At 45.4% G+C, this 22,204-nt stretch overlaps 1 protein-coding gene, 1 long non-coding RNA gene and 1 other non-coding gene across 4 annotated transcripts in view; 2 read left to right on the forward strand and 1 right to left on the reverse strand.

Moving 5' to 3' along the window:
• Positions 1-22,204, forward strand: part of LOC133365109 (mitogen-activated protein kinase kinase kinase 3-like) — a 127,569-nt gene that overhangs the window by 25,750 nt on the left and 79,615 nt on the right. The window contains exons 1-2 of one of the 2 annotated variants that reach the window (XM_061586508.1): positions 14,930-16,071; positions 16,952-17,034. In XM_061586508.1, coding sequence (XP_061442492.1) covers positions 17,025-17,034 — 10 coding nt within the window. In that variant the 5' untranslated portion in view covers positions 14,930-16,071; positions 16,952-17,024. Of the gene's footprint in view, positions 1-14,929; positions 16,072-16,951; positions 17,035-22,204 lie in introns of those variants that run through there. The other variant, XM_061586507.1, reaches the window with a different exon arrangement.
• Positions 12,141-14,726, reverse strand: LOC133365110 (uncharacterized). The gene is made up of 3 exons (XR_009758110.1): positions 14,611-14,726; positions 12,960-13,116; positions 12,141-12,877 (listed from the first exon to the last, which is right to left on the reverse strand). It is a non-coding gene; the product is annotated as an uncharacterized LOC133365110 (long non-coding RNA).
• TRNAT-UGU (transfer RNA threonine (anticodon UGU)) lies at positions 19,952-20,020 on the forward strand. Its single transcript has one exon. It is a non-coding gene; the product is annotated as a tRNA-Thr (tRNA).

Below are 22,204 nucleotides of genomic sequence, written 5' to 3' on the forward strand. Positions count from 1 at the left end.
GCACTGCTGTCTGGAGGAAGGAACTGCAGTTGAGGGTAGGGCACTGACACCATAGCCCCAGAACTCCTCTTAGGCCTGGAAATTGGGTAACCCCGGATAGCCAATCCCATGTCATGGCTGCTGTAAAGACCCGAGATCTACCTTACCCCTGGGAATGTATTGCTAAAGAAGACCACCAGGCTGTTTGTTGGCTGCCCACCTGCCCGCTCCAGGTACTTGCCACCCCCAAGGCCTGAGCACCTGACTTTGTATCTCACCACCATAAGCTGCCTGTGCGAGGAGCTTTGCCCATCTTCAGGCAAAAGGCAGCCATAGGATGTCCTACAGGAGTTTGAGAGCATCACAGGGTTCCTCCACACTATATTCTCCCAAAACAGCCAGGCATGATGCAGATGGGACACGCACACATGCGTGGAACTTTTATTCCATAGTGTAATGCTTTCAGGCAAGCGAGATTTCCCATCCCCTGCTACCACCGCCCCCCAGTGATATGGAAGCTACATACAGGAAGTACCAAGTACCTACAGGAATATTCGCATGGAAACTTCCCATACTGACTGTGTTCAGCTGAACCAGAAATATGAGAACCAAAATGAGGTACTGGAACTGTACTGAGTAACATAAAAAGCTGCCTTATAGTGAGTCAGCCCATTGGCCCACCTAGCTCATTAGTGTCCTCCCTTCTCTGTGAAGAAGGCTGGGACATCAGTTTAATATATATATGTTGTTGTTGCTATATGCCTTCAAATCAATTTCAACTTATGGTGACCCTGTGAATCAGTGACCTCCAAGAGCATCTGCCATGAACCACCCTGTTCAGATCTTGTAAGTTCAGGTCTGTGGCTTCCTTTATGGAATCAATCCATCTCTTGTTTGGCCTTCCTCTTTTTCTACTCCCTTCTGTTTTTCCCAGCATTATTATCTTTTCTAATGAATCATGGCTTCTCATGACGTGTCCAAAGTATGATAACCTCAGTTTCATCATTTTAGCTTCTAATGATAGTTCTGGTTTAATTTGTTCTAACACCCAATATTGGTCTTGGTGTGGTCCATGGTATGCACAAAGCTCTCCTCCAACACCACATTTCAAATGAGTTGATTCTTTTCTTATTCACTTTTTTCACTGTCCCACTTTCACATCCATACATAGAGATCGTGAATACCATGGTCTGAATGATTGTGTTCAGTGGCACATCTTTGCATTTGAGGACCTTTTCCAGTTCTCTCATATATGGGATGTAAAATAAATAAATAAATATTTCCGACCTGAGTCTGCTGTAGCAGAAGCAATGAAGAGTCTTCTGATGAATGAAAGATGGCTTGGTTGACTTATTGATTGCACTGTCAATATGCATGGCATTTCAAGAGTGTCCAAGACAACAAGTCCCTGCTCCAAAGCAATTACAATCTATAATTCAACCCAGGGGAGACAACAGAAGAAGCTGGAGGAAGTGGAGTCAAGGATAGACAGGAAAAATACATAATTGTTTCAGTTACATTGACTTTGCCTCAGTTACAACATAGTTTGGGAATGAGGAGGTCAGAAACATAGAAAGTTGCCTTATGCCAAGTCAGACCAGTGATCCATCTAACTCAGTATTGTCTACACTGACTGGCAGTGGCTCTCCAACCTTTCAGATGGGACATTCCCAGCCCTACCTGAAGGCACCAAGTATTGATCCTGGGACCTTGTGTGTGCACAACAGATGCTCTACCTCTGAGCTATGGCCCTTTGGTTGTGCCAAAGGCGTCATTGGAAAGGTGGCGTTTGAAGGAGGTGAGAGGGGTGGCCTTGTGAGGTCTTCTGAGAGGCAGTTTCAGGCCTAGGGGGCAATAAGGGAGAAAGTTGAAGCCGTCTCAGAGATCAGGAGACTTCTGACTGGCTGGTCACGGTGAAACTGGACAGGGAAATTCAAAGTCAAGGATATATTGGGATGTAAGAGCAGAGAGACGAGGCTTGGAAGATACGGATGAGAGGCCTGGCTAATAAACTGGTTGTGTCGTATGCTTTTGTGCGCAAGAACATGTTTCATCAAATGCCTCATTAGAGTGCTGTAGATATTGCAGATTGATTAATACAGGGCAATATCTGTTTTTTTACTTGCTTATGTGACCGCAGCCTCCTTTTTTTCGCGTCCAGGTTGCTCTCTCTGGCGTGTAAACGAAAAAGAAGTTTAAACAAAAACCACATCTCCAAAAAAATGCCCCTTCTCTCCAAGAGTTAGAAGTTTCCTCAAACTGTGCTGACTTAGGTTCAGTCGATAGGTGTCTGGCACATTTGAGAGGGGCAACCAATGAGAAGCTGCCGCTTTAACTAGCCCAATATGACAGAGTTGCTTAGTGCTTGTTAGGAAGGAGCGCGCTGTATCACACAAATTGGAATTTGGTTTCAAAGAGCGAGTATTGATAAAGTAGCGGAAGAAAAGTGTGTTCCCCCCTCTCTTTATATATATTTTTAAAAAACTAAGGCAGTATGAGAAGTAGGAAGGTCACAGAAATTGCCAGAAACACATTTTGCATTTGTCACATGATGTCAAGCAGGCCACTGGTTGGATTATAAAGCTTGTGATTTTTCTGCAGCTGTTGTGAACGTCCGTTCTGGTATACCAGCCTTCAACCTAGTTGTTAAAGTCCTAGCAACAAGGGTATAATAATCCTGCCTTGCTAACCGTCACTAGCATAGCTACTGGTCTGTTGTAGCTTCTGTGCTGTTTTAGCCTGTCATGCCACGCAATCGTAAATATCTTTACTCAAAATTAACCCACTATGTTATTTGGGGACTTACTCCCCAAGTAAATGTGAGTTCTGTAGAGTGTTAGGGGATTGAGGGGTGAAATAGATGATTTCTTTGTGTCCCCTTCAAGCCTGTGATCTTGTATCCGAAGTTGGGATATGCAAGCAAGAAGCCTGCTCTGCTAGTCAGATTAGTTTCCTTTGCTGAGCTTGCCTGTGAGTTAAATGGAATTATTAAATGGTCAGTCTGCATATCCAAAGGGAGCTATTGGAATTCTTTTCAGGGGAGAGGCCCTCCTCCCCCCATTCTGGAGCCAAAGAGAGGCTTGTATTTTTAGTCTAGTGGAAGGAAAGGCTGGGACTGGAGACACAGAGAGTCTTGCTTGCTCTCGGTACCCCCAAAGCTATGGGTAATGGGGAGTAAGATCTGATGGACTGATAATGCTGAGACCCCTCCAACTTAAGCTCAAATTGCAAATATGTGTAAACAAAAGCCATAGTTTCCGCTGACCTCCTTTCCAAGGAAACCAAACCCTTGGTAAGCGCAGGAACCCCTGAAAGTCTCACACTGCTTGGAGATTGGAGTGGCGCTTAACAATATTTTGGTAAGCGGGAATGTTGTCTATGTAGGACAGAAAGAAGAGAGCAGGTTTTTTTTTTAAAAAAAGAATGTGCATTCTAGTGAGAGTAGATTTTACTTTCCACCTTTGAAATGGACTTCCTTCAAGTCGATCTCGACTTATGGCGACCCTATGAATAGGGTTTTCATGGTAAGCAGTATGCAGAGGGGTTTTACTATTGCCTTCCTCTGAGGCTGAGAGGCAGTGACTGGCCCAAGGTCACCCAGTGAGCTACATGGCTGTGTGGGGATTCGAACCCTGGTCTCCCAGGTTGTAGTCCAACACCTTAACCACTACATTATACTTTAGACACGGGAAATGCAAGCAGACTGAAGCACCACTTATTTTGAAGCTGCTGTTATGCATGGGCAGGGCTGTATCCATGCAAGGGTGTGGTGTGGTGCTGAAGGACAACCCAGGCCCCTTCTGTGACTTTCCAATATTCAATCTGCATAGACAAACTGCCCTCTAGTTCAGGGCTGGGGAGCCTGTGCCCCCCCCTCCTCAGATGATGCTGGACTACAGCTCCCATTATCCCTGACCATTGGCCGTGCTAGCAGGGGCTGATGGGAGTTGGAGTCCAACATCTGGAAGGACACAGGCTTCACTTCTGGAGAATACAAGGGGAAACGTTCAGATGGTATTCTATCCAATTGTTCAGTGAGGTGAAAAGCTGCTTATGGTGTTTCTAGCCAATGAATGCAAAGGCACCATGATGATTGGCAGCTTTGGGCACTTGCATTTTTTAAAAAAACGATTAAAATTTACATGGCATTCTTAAAATTATTTATTATGTTTAAATTGAAGGATTTTTTTAAAATGCACATTTACTTGGAAGTCAGTGCCACTGAGTTCAGTGGGTCTCTCCCCCAAGTGAGCGTGCGTGGGCTTGCAGCCTCAAGGTTGCATCTAACTAAATTCAGCTCAGAGCAGACCTGTTGAAACAAATGGGCCTAAGTTGGTCATGTCCATTAATTTCAGTGGGTCTGTTCTGAGTATGACTCACATTGAATGCAGCCCTCAGAGCACAACTCCGTACATGTCTGCAGTCCAGCGAGGGCGGCAATCCTCTGCACAATTACCTGGGAGTAAAAAACTCAGTGAACCCAATGGGGCTTATGTCTGAGTAAAGGCCTCACAAGACCTTCTCTCAGTCCCACCAGTTAAAACAGCTAGGCTGGTGCGGACCAGAGAGAGGGCATTTTCGATTGTGGCCCCTACCCTTTGGAATTCCCTGCCCTATGACCTTCGCCATGCCCCCTCCCTACCAAGTTTTCGCCGAGCCTTAAAAACCTGGCTATTCAGGCAAGCATACAAGATTCCTGGGCTGAACTAGTTTTATTGTGATACAGTTGTGGATGGTTTTGATTAATTATAGTCTGAGGTTTATGACCTATGTTGTATTTTATATGTTGTATTTTATCTTATTCTGTACGTCGCCTAGAGTGGCCGTTAATTCGGCCAGATAGGCGACTCAAAAATAAAATTTTATTATTATTAATTATTATTCTACTCCCAGAGAATTGCACAGAGCATTGCAGCCTTCATTGCTTAGGCTGCAGTCCTAACCCCACTTACCAGGGAGTAAGCCCCATTGAATTCAGGAGGACTTACTTCTGAGCAGACATGGTTAGGATTGCCTTGTCAGACTTTTTCTCTCTAAGAATTTGCTGTTTTTGCATGGTGATGTAACCCATCTCTTTTCTCTCCCCCTCCCCTCCCCTTCCTCCAGTATTTTGAACTACAGGCCTAAGGTCAGGTTATGTACCCCAAAACCTGAAGAAGAAAAACTGATTTCTCCCAGCTTTCACTTTTCCTCCCACGCTATGCACTTACTGCCTTTAGTGGTTTCCACATCAGGGCTGCTAGGCCTGAGTCACTGTAGCCGTCGCTTTTCAAAATTTCCTGCACCATTCCGTCTCTCTCTGCGTGTGGTTAACACTTGCTGAATCACGTGGGGTGGGAATGTGCATGGTGTGGTGTGGGCAGCAACTGAAAAAAGTGTTTGTGTTTGGCCAAACGGCTGCATGTGGAATGCAGATCTCAACGTCCTGTGAGGGGAAGAGTAGGGATTGGCAACCCTTTGGCCAGGCTGGTTGCTGATGTTTCTTCTGTTTCTTTTTAAAGCTGAGAACCAGTGACAAGCTCCACACATGCATCATCTTCTGTTGCTTCTGCACAGTCCTGGGAAAAATGCAGGCCCAAAGCTGTCGACTTCTCTCTCTCTTTTGCAGTTATTCATTTATTCATCCTTTATTTCTACCATTTTATATGCCACTGAGAGCCACCGTGGTTAAGTGGTTAAGGTGTTGGACTACGACCTGGGAGACCAGCGTTCGAATCCCACATTATTATTATTATTAGACAGCCAGTGTGGTGTAGTGGTTGAGGTGTTGGACTACGACCTGGGAGACCAGGGTTCGAATCCCCACACAGCCATGAAGCTCACTGGGTGGCCTTGGGCCAGTCACTGCCTCTCAGCCTCAGGGGAGGGCAATGGTAAACCACCTCTGAATACCGTGTACCATGAAAACCCTATTTATAGGATCGCCATAAGTGGGGATCAACTTGAAGGCAGTCCATTTAAATGTCTATGCTCTACATTTAAATCAGTATCATACTGCTTTAAACAGTCATGGATTCCCCCAGAGAATCCTGGGAACTGTGTTACATTTATATCCCACCTTTTCTCAGGGTACAACAACCCTGTCAGGTAGGTTAAGCTGACAGGCAGCGACTGGCCCAAGGTCATCCAGTGAGCTTCATGGCTGAGACAAAAGGGAGGGTTTCGAACCCAGGTCTCCCTAACCGTTACACCATACCGCCTGTTGTTAAGAGACTCCTATTCCCATCACAGAGCTACAATTCTAAGAGTTCCCTAGAAAGAGCGATAGACGATAAAACCACTCTGGCACCATTTCAGACTGCCGGTGGGAGACGCACAAAACCAAGTCATTGCAAATGGAAAATTAGCCCAGCAGCGAGAGACAGAGAGTGACTCAATCACAGCTCTTTGCCTGCTGGTTTTCAACTGCAAGGATTTGTTGAGGGCAGGGTGAGCATTCAAATGTGATCACCCGCCTGCAGTCTGAACTGGTACAGTCTGCTTTTCCTCCTCAGGATTTTGCCACCTCACTCTGCTGCAGAGATGCAAAGGCTTGGAAAAAAAACACCTGGAAAAATTCAGGGGAAAAACAATGTTCCCTGTCCGCCCTCCCCCAATATTTTAGAAAAACAAAAAAGGCTTCTGAAAAAACCCTTCCCCCCCACGCTCCCTCCCAAGATTCCCCCCCCATGTCTTCACACCTCTACTGTGCTGCACCTGTAAGACAGGCCGTGCTTCTCACACTAAAGGTAGTGACTAACCCTTTGGGGTTTTAGCCCTGGTGCTGGAATCCTTTCTGGGGCCACGTGTCAGTGGTGGGCAGCACCTGTAAAAGTGGATGGAGTAATACATGTGAGTTTCACTTTTTCACAATAGGCTAAAGGGTAGAGACACTCACAGACTTCTCCCTATGCTCTATCAAACAAGCAAGGAAGAAGAACTATCAAAGTTCAGGGGCATGTCCCAGCCAGGCGAAAACACTGAAGGAGGACTGGTGAGCTGGATTGGTGAGGGGCGTGGCCTGAGGAGAGGGGCATGGCCCTGGGAGAGTCCCAAGGGCCTGACAGAGATCTCAAGGGCCGCATTTAACTCCTGGGGCCTGAGGTTCCCCACTCCTGTGTTATACTCTGTGGGGCTGTTGATCATTGAGGGTGTACATGCTTAGCATATAAAGTAGACTGCAGATAATTGCAGACATCAGGGGTCATTAGTGTGGCACCCATGGGTGCAATGGCACCCTCAGCATCTCCCCCTGAAGTCTCTGAGCCCCCTCCCCCACTTCCCCCTTGAAACCCCCATGAAAAAGTATTTGCCCCCGGTCTGATTTTCTGTGTGGTTGCATATTTTTGGCACTGAATGTTATAAACTCTTGAACCAAAACCTAATGTTAGAGAAAAGGGAACCTGAGTGAACAAACAACACAAAATTTTGATACTTATTTCATTTATTTATTAAAGAAAGTTAATCAACACCCAATGCCCCTGTGTGAAAAAGTAATTGCCCCCCTAGTTAACTCAACCCAGTGAAAAGGATTATTAGGGCCTTGGTAAACAATCAGGCCTGATTTGGGCCAGCCCTGCCCAACATAAATCTGAGTAACTTTGGCCCTTGCCATCAGACTGAAGTTGCCAGCACACAGATTCCAAAGCCACATCATGCCACAATCCAAAGAAATTCCTGAACACCCTCCGGAAAATAGTTGTTGATGGATATCAATCTGGAAAGGGTTACAAAGCCATTTCTAAGGCTCTGGGGCTCCACCTAACCATAGTCAGAGCCATATTGACCAAATAGAGAAGGTTTGGGACAGTAGTGAATGTTCTCAGGAGTGGCTGTCCTGCCAAAATCCCTCCAATAGCAAGGTGTAAAATCATCCAGGAAGTCACGAAGGACTGTAGGACAACATCCAGGGATCTGCAGTCCTCTCTCGCCTCAGCTAAGGTCAGTGTTCATGACTCCACCATTGGAGAGACGCTATGCAAACATGGGATTCATGGCAGAGTAGCAAGGTGGAAACTGCTGCTCACTAAGAAGAACATGACTGCTCATCTAGAGTTTGCCAAAAAGCACTTGGATGATCCTCAATAGTTCTGGAACAATGTTTTATGGACAGATGAGTCAAAGAGGGAACTTTTGGGGTGACATGGGCCCCGTTATGTCTGGCAAAAACCAAGTATTACATTCCACATGAAGAACCTCATACCAGCAATCAAGCATGGTGGTGGCAGTGTCATGGTTTGGGGATGTTTTGCTGCATCAGGACCTGGACAACTTGCCATCATTGAAGGAACCATGAATTCTGCTTTGTATCAGAGAATTCTACAGGAGAATGTCAGGCCATCTGTCCATCAGCTGAAGCTGAAGCACAACTGGGTCCCGCAGCAAGACAATGATCCGAAACACACAAGCAAGTCTACATCAGAACAGTTGAAGAACAAGAAATTTAAAGTTTTGGAACAGCCTAGTCAAATTCCAGACCTAAACCACATTGAGATATTGTGGCAGGACCTGGAAGGAGCAGTTCATGGTCGAAAACCCATAAATGTCACTGAGTTAAAGCAGTTCTGCCTGAAGGAGTGGGCCAAAATTCCACTACAGTGCTGTGAGAGACTGATCAAGAACTACAGGAAGCATTTGGTTGCAGTCATTGCTGCTAAAGGTGGCGTAAGCAGGTTTTGAGTCTAAAGGGGCAATTTTTTTTTTCACACGGCGGCATTGGGTATTGCTTAACGTTCTTTAATAAATAAATGAACTAAGTATCAAAATGTTGTGTTGTTTGTTCACTCAGGTTCCCTTTTCTCTAATATTAGGTTTTGGTTCAAGAGCTGATAACATTCCGTGCCAAAAATATGCAACCACGCAGAGAATCAGACAGGGGGCAAATACTTTTCACGTCACTGTACTTTTTTTCTCCCGTGAAAAGTACATAGAGCTGAATGCAGAAGCTGAAATGCTGATGCTCTTTGCCATTTCCCCTTTGAGCTCCTAACGTGCTTTTCAGGGCTCAGATTCCAGTAATTCTACTGGATTTGACTTTTACCTAGATTCCTTGGAAAAGTGAAGTGTGGGTGTCCATTTCTTTCTCCTTGGAGGGCAGGGCTGATCAGGAGGACATCCAGGGATGCAAGCCCTACCGAAGTTGGTCAGCATGCAGTCATGACCCTTATTTTATTTTATTTAACAAAATGTATATACAGCCTGATTGTAATAAAACCTTTAAGCGGTTTACAAAAAGAATAAAATATTAAAGTTATCAAGGAAAGGCAAAACAGGTATTCAAAATATTAAAAAGATAAAATCAGCAGTAAGCTGAAAAAGAGATGAAAACATGGGTGAACTTTATATATGTCTGGACGGGCTTGCCTAAACGAAAATGTTTTAAGCAGGTACTGAAAAAGTTACAGCAAAGGCACCTGCCTGATATCAATAGGCATGGAGTTCCAAAGTGTAGGTGCCAATGGCGGCTGGTGGCTCCATGTCAGTGGGGCAGTGGAATCCCCTCCGGGTTTTCATCTGAACTTTCAAGGAGCTATCCAAGTCCTTGAAAGTTCAGACTAAAACCTGGAGCGGGTTTCACTGCCCCACTGACATGGAGCCACTAGCCGCCACTGGTAGGTACTGCCACATGAAAAGTCCAGCTTTCATGTGTGTGGAATGAATATTATGTGGCACCTGTAACAGTGCCAGTTCCACAGATCAAACCGATCGAATGGGCATATATGAGGTTAGGCAATCCTGTTAGTACAGGATCCTGTCTTGTTAGTACACCAGTACCAAGCTGTTAAGGACTTTATATACACCTTGAACTTGGCCCGGGAGCAGACTGGCAACCAATGCAAATCTCTGAGCAGAGGTGTTGTATGCTGACAGGGTCTTGCTGCTGCAGCATTTTGTGCTAATTGCAGTTTCCAGATCAAGTCCAAGGGAATCCCGACATAGCGTGCATTGCAGTAATGCAATCTTGAAGTCACCAATGCCTAAACTACCGTGTTTACAGTAGGCCCCCCTCTTTACGGCGCTTCGCTTTACGGTGCTTTGCTAATGTGGCAGTCTCAATTAGACTCAATTAGACTAAAGCCCCACTCATACGGCGCTTGTTGTGCTTTTACGGCGGTTTTCGGGCATCACGTGCCATTCTATTTCAGCGGGGGACCAGAACGTAACCCGCCGTATGAGTGGGGTCCTACTGTACTTGGAAATGTGTCTCACTAGAATTGAAGGGGTACTAATTTTATAGGTGCAGGTGTGCATTATTGGAGTGCTCCAAAACAGAAAATAAATCAGGAACTTCTTATAGATCACTGAATGATTTACAATAGATCAGCAACAGTTTGCAACTTGTAGCGGCAATAACTAAAAAGCTTCCTTATCCACCCCTAAATTAAGCTGCTGAAACAGAATGCTTGTCAGGAGCAGGGGATGGGGAGGGATGAGTAGTGTTTTTTTGGGTGAAAAAATTCTGAGCTTGGCTCTGGCACCGATTACAAATTCCTAGGCTGAACGTGTGCTCAGAGGTACCCTGTTCATGAATTCTTAGCACATGTCCATTAAACTGAGCCACTATTTTGCACCTGGCTCTGGTTGGTGGACCTTGGAGTTCTAGTAAAAACAAACCAAGTAGATCTCGCAAGCCTGAAGCGTGCACACCACTCCTCTAAACACATTAGCAGCCACTCAGTCGAGAAGGGTTTAAAGAAAACCAATAACTTCTGCTATTTTGAAACCACAAATATGGGAAACTCTTGCGGTATGAGAGAGTAGCAGACTTCCCGTCAGTGAAGGCTTTACCTTCGCATTGCAGATGTGGGGAAACGAGCAATTGCTTTCAGTATTGTGTATAAATGCTCTGTTTCTCAGTCTGATATTTGAATGCAGCGACTGTTTTAAGTTTGTGTGCTTAAATCAAAGTTTTGGTGTGTGTTTAAGTGGGACAACATGAGTGAGAGGAGATAGCCATTCCTGAATCAAAGGGCAGGCTAAGGATGGAGGAGAAATTCAACTGAGCTCGCATGTAAAAGTGAGCCTACCTAATTCTCACTTTCCGAAAAAATATGAGAACTGAATCACAGCCATCCTTTGAGATTTGCCCTTCTCCAATTTTTGCAATACAGTTCTTCAGCATTTTGTAATGTGTACAAAACTGCACATACTAGGGTAAAGTGTCCATAAGAATGCACAGTGAAAATAACATTAAAAATGTAACACTTCAGGGGAGATTTCTTTGCAAAAATGTGTATGTTAGGGAAAATTGCATGCAAAAATGTGTATATTAGAAGACATAAAAAACAAACAGAATGTCCAAAGATGTGGCAATGTGGGAGACTGAAATTAAGATAGGAAGGAGAGAAATGGAAATTGACACATTCACCTTGGGGAGAGGGAGAGCACAGGAACTCCTGTCCCTTTGCAGTATTGCCTCCTGTAGTTCCTTCCTGCAGGTGATCAACCATGAGAACTAAAATCACGTTTATTTAATGCAGGGAAACTGGACTCCAGTTTCCATCGGCCCCAGCCAGCATGGCTAGTGGTCAGGAAGAGTGGGAATGGCAGTCCAGTCACATCTGGAGGGCCACAGGTTCCCTTTCCCTGATTTATTGTTTTAATGAAATCTAGTCTATCTTTCAGATTCTTGATGTGTATCTGGACGATGAGTAGACATGAATATAAATGGGGTGAGAGCAAACAGCTTCAAAATATTCTTTTGAAATTCCTGCCTGATTCATCCTGGAAGCTCCATGACCTTTCGAGTCATGCATGCTCATAGCATAGATGGTAGCAAAATTAATGATATGAGTCAGATTTGGAAGTTGATGCGCCAAGTATGCACATTGCATCACTCAACAAGTTCTGCACAAACCCCCCACAAGTGTCTGCGTTGCTGAAAAGCACAGAGCAGCCACCAACGAGGGGCTTATAAAGTGGCTGCATTGCCTACTTCTTCATTATGTGCTCAATATGACTTTTATACTGTGTTTATGTATATGTTTATGGATATGGATATTGTTTATGTATTTTGCTTTGTAAATAAATTAATTTAATGTTTTTATTGTACCTTGTGTATTCTATTGTAAACTGCTTTGAGATCTTTTAGATAGTAAGCAGTCTATAAATGGAAATAATAAATAATAATAATAATAAATAAATTATGGCGACGGGGGTACTGAAATTTTACTGTTGGGCCATTGCATCGGATGCTATCCACGAGTGCATCCAGACCAAAGCTTCCATACTTGGGTGTTGGGGACTGAAGTGTGCCTTGCCAAATTATTATTGCACGGTGAAGGAGGAACTAGATATCACAGTCAAGCAGGCACAGTGGAGTCTGCCGTGACCTGAGCCCAGGCTGTCCCTGGAAACATTTATAATACTTCCAGGTCAGGGACTGGACTTCAACTCCTGTTCACCACAGCCTGCATGGCCAACGGTCAGAGATGATGGGGGTCATAGTCCAACATCTGGAGCTCGCTGACTTGCAGAAAGATGCTTGAACCTCTTTCTCATAGGGATCCTGTTGAGGATACAAAGTGTCCGGGTCTTGCACATGAGACGGACTCTCCTGGCTGTTCTCCTTGATTATTTCAGTTTTCCTTTCCTGGCTCTGTGATCTCCTTTTTGAGATGAGGCTCCCAGAACTGCACATAGTATTTTCGATGTGGCTACCCCAGAGATTTCTATACTGTTGTAACAATGAAGGCTGTTTAATTTTCAGTCTTTTAATTTCAGTCTGTTTTTAGGTGCCCAGCAACAAGTTTAAGTGTTCAACTGCAAATGAACTGTGATGATGTTGATGATGATTTAATTGGTCCAGTCTTCAAACCTTACACACAGTTTGTTTCTTTAGTGTTTATGACTTGTATATGAAACCAATTCTCATGATGTGGTTGTTGCTGGTGCTACCCTGCTGCCGGCCTCAAGATCTCTAGAAAATAACACTGATGATAATATTTTTGAACAGTTCCGTAGTACATTGTAAAACAACAACACATACACACACGCAGTACCTCCTGCGCTTTGGCTGGCAGGCCTCCCGGAAACTTGCTGAAAGTTAGCGCGGTGGAATCTTTTAAAAGAAAAATTGTGTGTTCTTTTCTTTTCCGTTTGACTCTTTTCATTTTGCTCGTTAAATTCTCCAGGCTTGGCAATGTTGCTTAAACACCACTTAGAAAACAAAGGAAAGCCCTGTTTTTAACAAGTTGAATTGAATTTGAGTGACTTTTGCAGCTTGCGCTGACCTGCATTTGCAAGAGTTTAAAAACTGATTGGCAGATTGAATCAAATTAGTGCTTTTCATAATTTTGATTTAGGGCCAGGTTCAAAACCAGCTTTAATTATAGGTAAACAGGCTGCAACTTCTCTTGAGACGGACATACAGTTGCACACGTGTTTGGCAATATTAGCGCAAATCAGGCAGTGGGTTCATTCACATGCAGCGCTGAGCCAAACCATGGACTAAGTGTGAACAAGCAAGCATGCTGGTACACAGTTAGAAAATCCCAGAATGCAGTGGCCAGACTGCTTACAGGAATAGATTCAGGGCCAGTTCTAAAGGGCAGCCAGGTGGGGTACTGGCCCGATGGCCCCTGGAGCTACAGGGGGGCCCTCAGCTGCCCTTCCGCTCCCCTTCCGTGATCCACGCCCCCCCACCTACCTGTCAGCTGTCTTTTACCATTGCCCTTACTGAAGATGGCGGCCGTGGTTTCTCTAAGGTACTGAAGCCCCTGCCGCCATCTTAGCTGATGGCAGAGATGCACGTGCGTAGCACGCACGAGTGCCATCAACAAAGATGGCAGCGGAGGCATCATCCCCTCAGGGAAACCGCGGCCGCCATCTTCGGTAAGGGCAATGGTAAAAGACAGCAGACAGGTAGGTGGGGGTGGGGGCTGTGTGCGTGCCCACGTGCCTGCGTGCGCACACCCACACACGCCAGGGGCCAGGGCAAGCTGATGCCCAAGGGCCCCGGCATTCCTGGAGCCAGCCCTGAACAGATTACTGGCAACATGTTAACCCTCTGCTAAAAGAGCTGCTTACCGGGCCAGGTACGAGGTACTTGTGTCAATTCACAAAAGCCCTAAACAACTCAGGCCCAAAGTATCTCAAGAACAGCCTGACTCCCTATGTTTCATCTTGATAACTGAGATCTTCTGACAGGGCACTTTTGGTGGCTCCCCACACCCCTGAGGTTCGATTGGTCTCCACCAGGGACCGAGCATTTAGTCTGGCAAAACTCCCTACCAATAGAGGTTTGGCAGGAACCATCTTTTTCTTTCTTTCTTTCTTTCTTTCTTTCTTTCTTTCAAAAACCAAACTTTTTAGGCAGGCTTTTTAACATGATTGCCCCGCACACCCCCCCCCCCCAATACAGTGTTACTGATGCTTTTGTTATTGCTTTTAATTATATTTTTATTGTTTTTAAAACATTTTCATGCCTTTGTGTATTATAAGCTCCCTTGATGTACTCTATGAAAAGTGCAGCCTATAAATACTTTAATAAATAGTAGTAAATAAATAACTAAACTGCTTCCCTCCTCTCCTGTTCCTGCTGCTGCCGTGGCACTGGGAGCTAAGCTTTGGTTTGGCTTAGTATTATTCGTGAACCCAGACTCATGGTTTGTCTCCCCCAAACAAGCCATAAGCAGTAAACTAAGAACAAACCTTGGTTACATGTAAGTTCAGCAGTGAAGCAGATCAGACTAAAACTGAGCTCCTTTGCTGGAGGCTCCCCTCCACCCTTCCTGGCTGTTAGCCAGGCCTTGATCCAGGCAGGCGCTTGCAGGTTCTTCCCCCTCCTCCTGAGTAGCCTCACATTGCAGCAGTGGCATCACTAGCGGGAGTGCGGGGGGGGGGGGTGCGGACCTCCGGCACGCGCCCTCCCAGGGGCATGGATGGGGGTGGCTGGCCTCGCACACATGTGCGCGCACACTCAGCAGGAGATGCTGACCACGCAGCGCTCCAGGCTGACGGTGGAAGGCCCGTCCCGGCTTCACCGCCAGCGAGCGGGCGCCTGCTTTGGGCGCGCACAGGACCGGGTGCCGGGGGGGGGGGGGCTTGGCGAGTCCCCAAATCTTGTGCTGAGCACGCACGTGCGCGCGAGCCCAGCCACCCCCGTCCATGCTCCTGGGAGGGCATGCACCGGAGGGGCACCCAGCCGGAGAAGCAGGCCTGGGAATGCTGGCGTGCCTCCCTCGCCCCGCCGACGCTGCTCCCGGTCTCGCCCGCCCACCTGCCTGCCTCTGAGGAGTTGGCTGCTCCGACGCCGACCTGGAGTGCTTCTCGGCTCCTTTGCCGGGCAACGGCATGGGCGCTCTGCCCCGCGACGGGGCGGCTCTGGGTGTCACCCCCCTCATGGTGTCACCCGGGTGCGGTGCGCACCCCCCACATCCTGCTAGTGACACCGCTGCATTGCCGCTGGTGGCCTTGAAGCCTGTGCCTGGCTTGCCATTGCCTCTGCTTCTGTGGTCCTGGGGTGTTGGGAAAGAGGTTCTGAGAGCAGATTCTAGGATCTAATAGTGAACTTATTTGTCAAGTACTGATCCTTGTGTAGCCAGGACGGGACCAGCCACATGCACAAAGGCTTGGGAAAACTCCATGTTTTGCAGAAGTATAAAAAAAAATAGGGGGGGAACCGAAAAGGGGAGGGGAATGAATGAGAACTGAACATCCTCAGTGGCTACGGAATGCTGTCTGTGTATTGGGGTGGGGAGAGAAACCTGGGGAGAGGAAATGGAACATCCTAAAAGAAGTCTGATTGGTTGGAACCCTGAACAGAAGCACTCTACACTATAACATTTTGTTGCACTTCTCACTTTTGTGGGAATTTTTCATGTGGTGTTATTGGGGACTGGACTGAAATTTGAAAGACAATGTCTCCAATGAAGATTAATTTTGACACTTTATCAATCAGGATGTGTTTTGAAAACTTCACGTACACCTAATTTTGCATCTTCCTTAAAGTTACAGAATGTGTGGCGGCTCTGCTGAGTTTCTGTTCCCAAACAGAGCTGTGTGGTTTCTCAGATAGGAAGTCACAGCGAACAAAAGGAACAATATGTTTAGCTTCAGATGTCCATTTCAGATTATTGGCTTAATGCATCTTCCTGCCCAATCTCAAAATAGGTTTGAATAAATATCCTTGTACTTGCTTTAGAATCCGAAGATGGCTTGGATGTCTACATTATTTTTAGATTCTGCCTGGAAGTGATTTCTGTGTTGTCTGTGGTTTTTGCATGCAACTGCGAGCATTTGACGCTTTTCATTATGAGAGCTACGAAGAAAATTCGGAGAGGGAGAGCTCAGGGTCATACCCTGTTTTTTAGAGTGAATGTACTAGTGTACTTATCTTGCTGTGATTAGTTATCTGGGAATAGACACCTATGGATTTTATTGTAAAAGAGCTTCCTTTCCAGATAGGAATTTGTGGGTGTTTAGTTGGTGTTGTAATGCTTGTGTTCTGTGACTAGGTGCCGCTAACGTGCTGCTTGCTTTAGCATTGGCCTCGGCATACAGAAGCAGCACTTCTCTGGCACCTAGTGAGAGAATTCAACTAATCGCTGAAAATAACAACTGCTCCTTCAATAATGTAGGGTAGGACACACTACTCCAGTGAGACTATATGGGCTCAGTTCAGACAAGGAAGCATAGTCAGGGTTTGGCATGATGCTCAAATTGACAAACCATGGTTTGTAACTGGTCAGCAGACAAACCATGGTTTGTAGTGGCTTTGCATTAACTGTTGTTTGCTGTGCTGTCTGAATCAACAAAGCATAGTTTAATTTGTTGTTCCATCTCCAAAGGGATGACAGACAGAAGCAGCATGTGGGGAGGATGTAGGCAGGATATTGTGATTTTCAGGCACATGAAGGTTATGGTAAGAAGCTCTTTCGGCACAGGCAATGTGGCATTGTTGACCTAATATACTCAAAACCTCTACTCTCCCACTAAGCTGTGGTCACCTACAAGTTTCATTATCTAATTATCTTCATTCTTATTGTCATAGGGGCAATCCTTGCAACTGAAGACTGATACAGCACAAGAGCCCTTAGTCAGCGGGATACAGGCTTGATGAAGATATGACCATGGGTAAGGCTCTCTCACTTTTCCAAACTTGGCTTTATGCTGGGGGTGGATACCAGGGCCGGTGCCAGGCATGCTAGGGCTCTTGGGCACCTGCACGCACACACACCCCACCTATCTACCAAGTGGGTGGGGGTCGCAGGGGAGGGATGGCGCATGAGCAAGTGAGTGAGTGGGCCAGGGGGTGGGATGGCAAGCGAGCAAGTGGGGGGCAAGTGGGTGGGGGGCGAGCAGGCAGGTGAAAGAGAGCAGGCAAGCGAGCGGGAAGGGAGGGCGAGCGAGTAGGTGCGGGGAGGCCGAGCAAGCGGGGGGAGGGCGGGTGGGTGGGGGAGGGCAAGCGAGCGGATGTGGGTGGGCAGCTCCCTCCCTGTGATCTGTGGCAAGGGAGCACTACTCCCCCACCGTAATGAGGGGCCCCTGTGGGCCACAGGGCCCTCGACCAGAGCCGCACCTGGCCACCCTTTTGCGCCGACCCTGGTGGACACATCTGAGTTCTTCAAGCTTGCCAACTCTCTCCTGTTCTTGGTAGGTAATTATTCAAGTGAGAGGACCAATAGGCAGAGTTTGCATTTCCCACTTGATGCTCATGATTACTTTCTCAGTAGAAGTTGGCCCTGGTTTGTGGCAACTTAAAAGAACTGGGGTCCCCAATGTGGCACTCATGGGCACAACAGCGCCTCCAGTTAAGCCCTTGGTTCCCTGATCCTCCCAAATTTGTATTTTATGACAGTTTTTTAATTTTGATTTTTTTGGTTGTGTGTAGGCTGCTTGTTTTTGAGGAGACTATTGCCAACTTGTTTGTCAGTATTTTATTTCATGTGTGTGTGTGTGTGAGGTTTGGTGTTTTGCAGGGAGTGGAGTTGTAAGCACGGCCTGTTTTTCTTCTGTGAAATGGGCATTTTTGTTTATGTAACAGGATTTAGATATTGTTTCATCAAAACAAAAAAAGCAAACCTCTAAGTGATATTATGTAAAGCAATATAAAATATTCATGAGAAAACACTGGTAAAAATCAGACTTAAAAACTAGTAGGCATAATAGAATTTATCAAATGTAGATAAATTTAACAGTTTTGAAAACAAATCTACACAATAAAATTACACGCCTTTAAAAAACGTTTTGTGCTGCCCGTGACAATTTCTTCAATTCCTAAATGTGCCCTTAGTTGAAAAGGGTTGGGGATCCCTGTTAAAGACTGCCAGATTTATTATGGTGTGTCCACAAATGCTTCCTTCCTGGACTGCCTTCAAGTCTATTCTGACTTATGGCAACCCTACGAACAGGGTTTTCATGGTAAGAGGTATTCAGAGGGGGTTTACCATTGCCTTCCTCTGAGGCTGAGAGGCAGTGACTGGCTCAAGGTCACCCAGTGACCTTCATGGCTGTGTGGGGATTCGAACCCTGGTCTCCCAGGTCGTAGTCCAACACCTTATCCACTACGCCACACTGGCTCTCATGCCATCATAAATAAAATGGAATGCCCAGGCTATTTGTCAGACCATATCTCCCTATATGAACCTACCCGAGCCCTGAGATCTTTGGGAGAGGCCCTCCTCTCAGTCCCACCACCGTCACAAGTGCGATTGGTGGGGACGCGAGATAGGGCCTTTTGGGCGGCTGCCCCTAGGGCAGCCTTTCCCAACCAGCGTGCCTCCAGATGTTGTTGGACCACAACTCCCATCAGCCTCAGCCAGCATTGCCAGTGGCTGAGGCTGATGGGAGTTGTGGTCCAACAACATCTGGAGGCACACCGGTTGGGAAAGGCTGCCCTAGGGTTTGGAACTCCCTTCCGAGGGAGGCAAGAATGGCCCCCTCTTTACTGTCCTTTCGTCGACAGGTGAAGATTTATTTATTCCAGTAGGCTTTTAGAGTAGAAGTTGTTTAGGACAGGACTTCTAGAGGTATCCCGTATTGTTTTACGGTTTGATCACATTATTCTTAAATTGGTTTTATGTATTTTTAGGTGATGTTTAATTGTTTTAATGCTGTAATGAGTTTAATTCTATTTTAAATGTAGATTTTTATATGTCCAAATTATATGTACCCATTTTTAGTTGTAAGCCGCCCTGAGTTCCAGTTTTGGAAAAAGGGGGGTATAAATAATAATAATAATAATAATAATAATAATAATAATAATAATAATAATAATAATAATAAGTGATTTTTCAGTGGTTCTACCTATGCCCATTGGCCTTCAGGCAAGGGGATGGCTTTTGTGTTGGCAGGGGTGAATACGGATTGCGCTCCAGTTTTGGGGGTCATTGGAGGAATTTCAAGGGAGGGTTTGAATGCTAAGAGAGGTTCACAACTGCTGGGTCAGGCTCTGATGGATGTGTATGCTCTATAAAACTTAAAGCAAATAAGTACAGTACACCAGGTGACACAGTTATCTTTTTGTGTGAGAGATCATTTTACATGCATGAGAACAGGCAGAGTTTGCATTTGGCAATCAAATTGGGGAATAAGAAGTCATTACTTGTCAAATCCACTTCTTTCTAAAATGTGACGGGGGATTTATATTGCTGTGATATCACAGATTGCATTTGCACGTAAAGCTAAGCTATGGCTTTTTGCTATATGGACAAGCCCCAGTGAGCCCGAGCAAGGTGCCAGTCCTGTACGCTCCCGGCCTCTTCCTCTCCTCCTGCACAGCTGCCAAGATTATTTATTTATTTGTTTGTTTATTATTTGATTTATATCCCGCCCTTCCTCCCAGCAGGAGTCCAGGGCGGCATTAGTTTCAGTTGCACTGAATCTTTGCTTAGCATTGCATATGAACCAGAAATCATGGTTTAAAAGCCAGCTTCATAATCCAGGGGTCATGATCTGGCAGTGACCAAGACACTGAATCAGAGGCTACACCACCACTGGCTGCAGAACTGGACCGGGTTCCTTGCTTTGAGCTTTTGAGGGAACAGAAAAGGCCGTAGCTCAGCGGTAGAGCATCTGCTTTGTATGCAGAAGGTCCCAGGTTCAATCCCTGGCATCTCCAGGTATAGCAGGGAATGTTCCCTGCCTGAAATTATGGATAGCTGCTGCCAGTCAGGGCAGACAATACTAAGCTGGTATTAAAAGGCAGTATAAGGCAGCTACCTGTGTTCTTCGCTTGGTGATCAGGGACTCATTGAATCTGAGGTAAGAGCTGGTGAACTGGGACCCTCACAGACGCCTCCCACTGGGCCTGAGGAACCAAGTCGCTCCCACATTACCCTGCTAGTCCAACAGCACAGGGAGTGCAGAAGGTGGAAGGCCATGGAGCAAAGGAGAAGCTCCCATCTTCACACCAGAGCACTGGCCCTTTAAGAGTCTGCCATTGTTGACCAAAGAGGGTTGTGGCGCATAGGGAAAGTGAAGTAGAATCATAGAATAGTAGAGTTGGAGGGGGCCTATAAGGCCATCAAGTCCAACCCCCTGCTCAATGCAGAAGGTAGAGAAGTAGAAGGCAGAGTCTCAAAAGGTCACATCCATCTCCCATCAGACCAAGTTAGTAACATAGCCAGCTGCCTTATATTGAGTCAGAGCATTGACTCAGATTGAGTCCATCTAGCTCAGTAATGTCTTAACACTGACTGGTAGTAGCTATCCAGGGTTTTGGGCAGGAGCCTTCCCAACCCTACCTGGAGATGCCAGGGACTCAACCTGGGACCTTCTGCATCACAGCAGATGCTCCATCACTGAGCTACAGCCCTTCCCCAAGTTGCTCATTTGGAGCTCTTCACGGTGATGCTTTGCTGTGCCCCTCCTCAGGAGCAGAACAACACACTGGCCTGTATCCAGTGTAGTTCTAAGTAACCGATTCCTGCAGTGGAACTTCACTCCTTCCTCCCCCTGTGTGCCCCCTAAATATGTTCTGTGGTTTCCCCCAGCCTTCCGGAGCAGATCTGGGGTGGGTGCAGGACATGTGCAGGGGGGAAAGAAGTGGGAAGGTTCTGTTGCACAAGTGTAAAGCCTTGCACTAACAGAGCAAGTGCACTGGACAAGGTTGATAAAAAGCAATGATTAAAAAAAAAATGGAGTTTTAAATTTTAAATCAGATTTCAAATTTTTCTTAAAACAACTAATAAAAAAGGAGCCTGGGTCAAAGATATCATCATGAATACTAATTATACAGCTAATTATATTCTGTGAATATGTTAACAGCAGTTTATGGAGATGGAATCAGTCCTCTTCTGCAGGTGGTATACATGAAGTGCTCTCTCTCTTTTTCAAGGCCTTGCCTCTTTAAATGCAAAGATAGAGGATGTCACTGAATAGAGAATTTGGGGAGATGGAGTAGTTCCGAACAAGGTGGAGACCACGGAAGTGGCAATCCAGCTCTTAACAGCAGTTGCCTCTTCTTCAGGTGTAGAGAGGATTTTTTCTTCCTTTGGACTAGTTCATTCTAAATTGAGAAATAATTTGGGAACTGAAAAAGCAGGAAAGCTTGTATTTATTTTCTAGACAATGAACAAGGATGACACCGGTGAAGAAAACTGAGTAAACTGTACCACCCAGTATTTTCTCATGTTGACTTGGTTAATATTGCCTAATTTTTTATAGAACTTTACATTTATCTACAAACTGAAATAGTTAACCATTCAAAAATCCATGTGTATGTTTTGTTAATGTTGTTGTTTGTTGAAGAAGAAAACTAACCAGAAGAATAAACAACCTTATTAGTACAATTTAAAAGCCTGTTTGGTGGTGTTTATTCTGGCACATCATGAGAAAAATATAATGATTAATTAAACAGTTGGGGCTGGTTCATTTCCTGAATGATTTCATGAGTTCATTCTGCTTTAGTACTTAAAATGACTAAATTATCATCCCATTTTTTTGATGAAAATTAATCTGAAAATATTTCAGAATAATTTCTTAGTGTGTACCTTCATTCTAATGAAACCTTCATCTCTGAATATGTATTAAGGTTATATGACACAATAATGTACTTCTACTAAAAAAAAAGATTAATCGAATCTTCTTCACTTGTGATATAAATCATTAAAATTGAGTGCTTCAGAGAATCGATTTAAATCATGATTTAAATCAATTTGATTTAAATCAAATCAACCCTGGCACTGGATACCACCCACTATGGTTAAAGTTGGCATACTTTGAAATTGATTATAGTGTTTTAAACCAGAATTCCTGGTTGATATGTAATATTAAGCTGAAATTCAGTGAAACTGAAACTAAT

The sequence above is a fragment of the Rhineura floridana genome, chromosome 10, assembly GCF_030035675.1.
Source record: "Rhineura floridana isolate rRhiFlo1 chromosome 10, rRhiFlo1.hap2, whole genome shotgun sequence".
Lineage (NCBI taxonomy): Eukaryota > Metazoa > Chordata > Lepidosauria > Squamata > Rhineuridae > Rhineura > Rhineura floridana.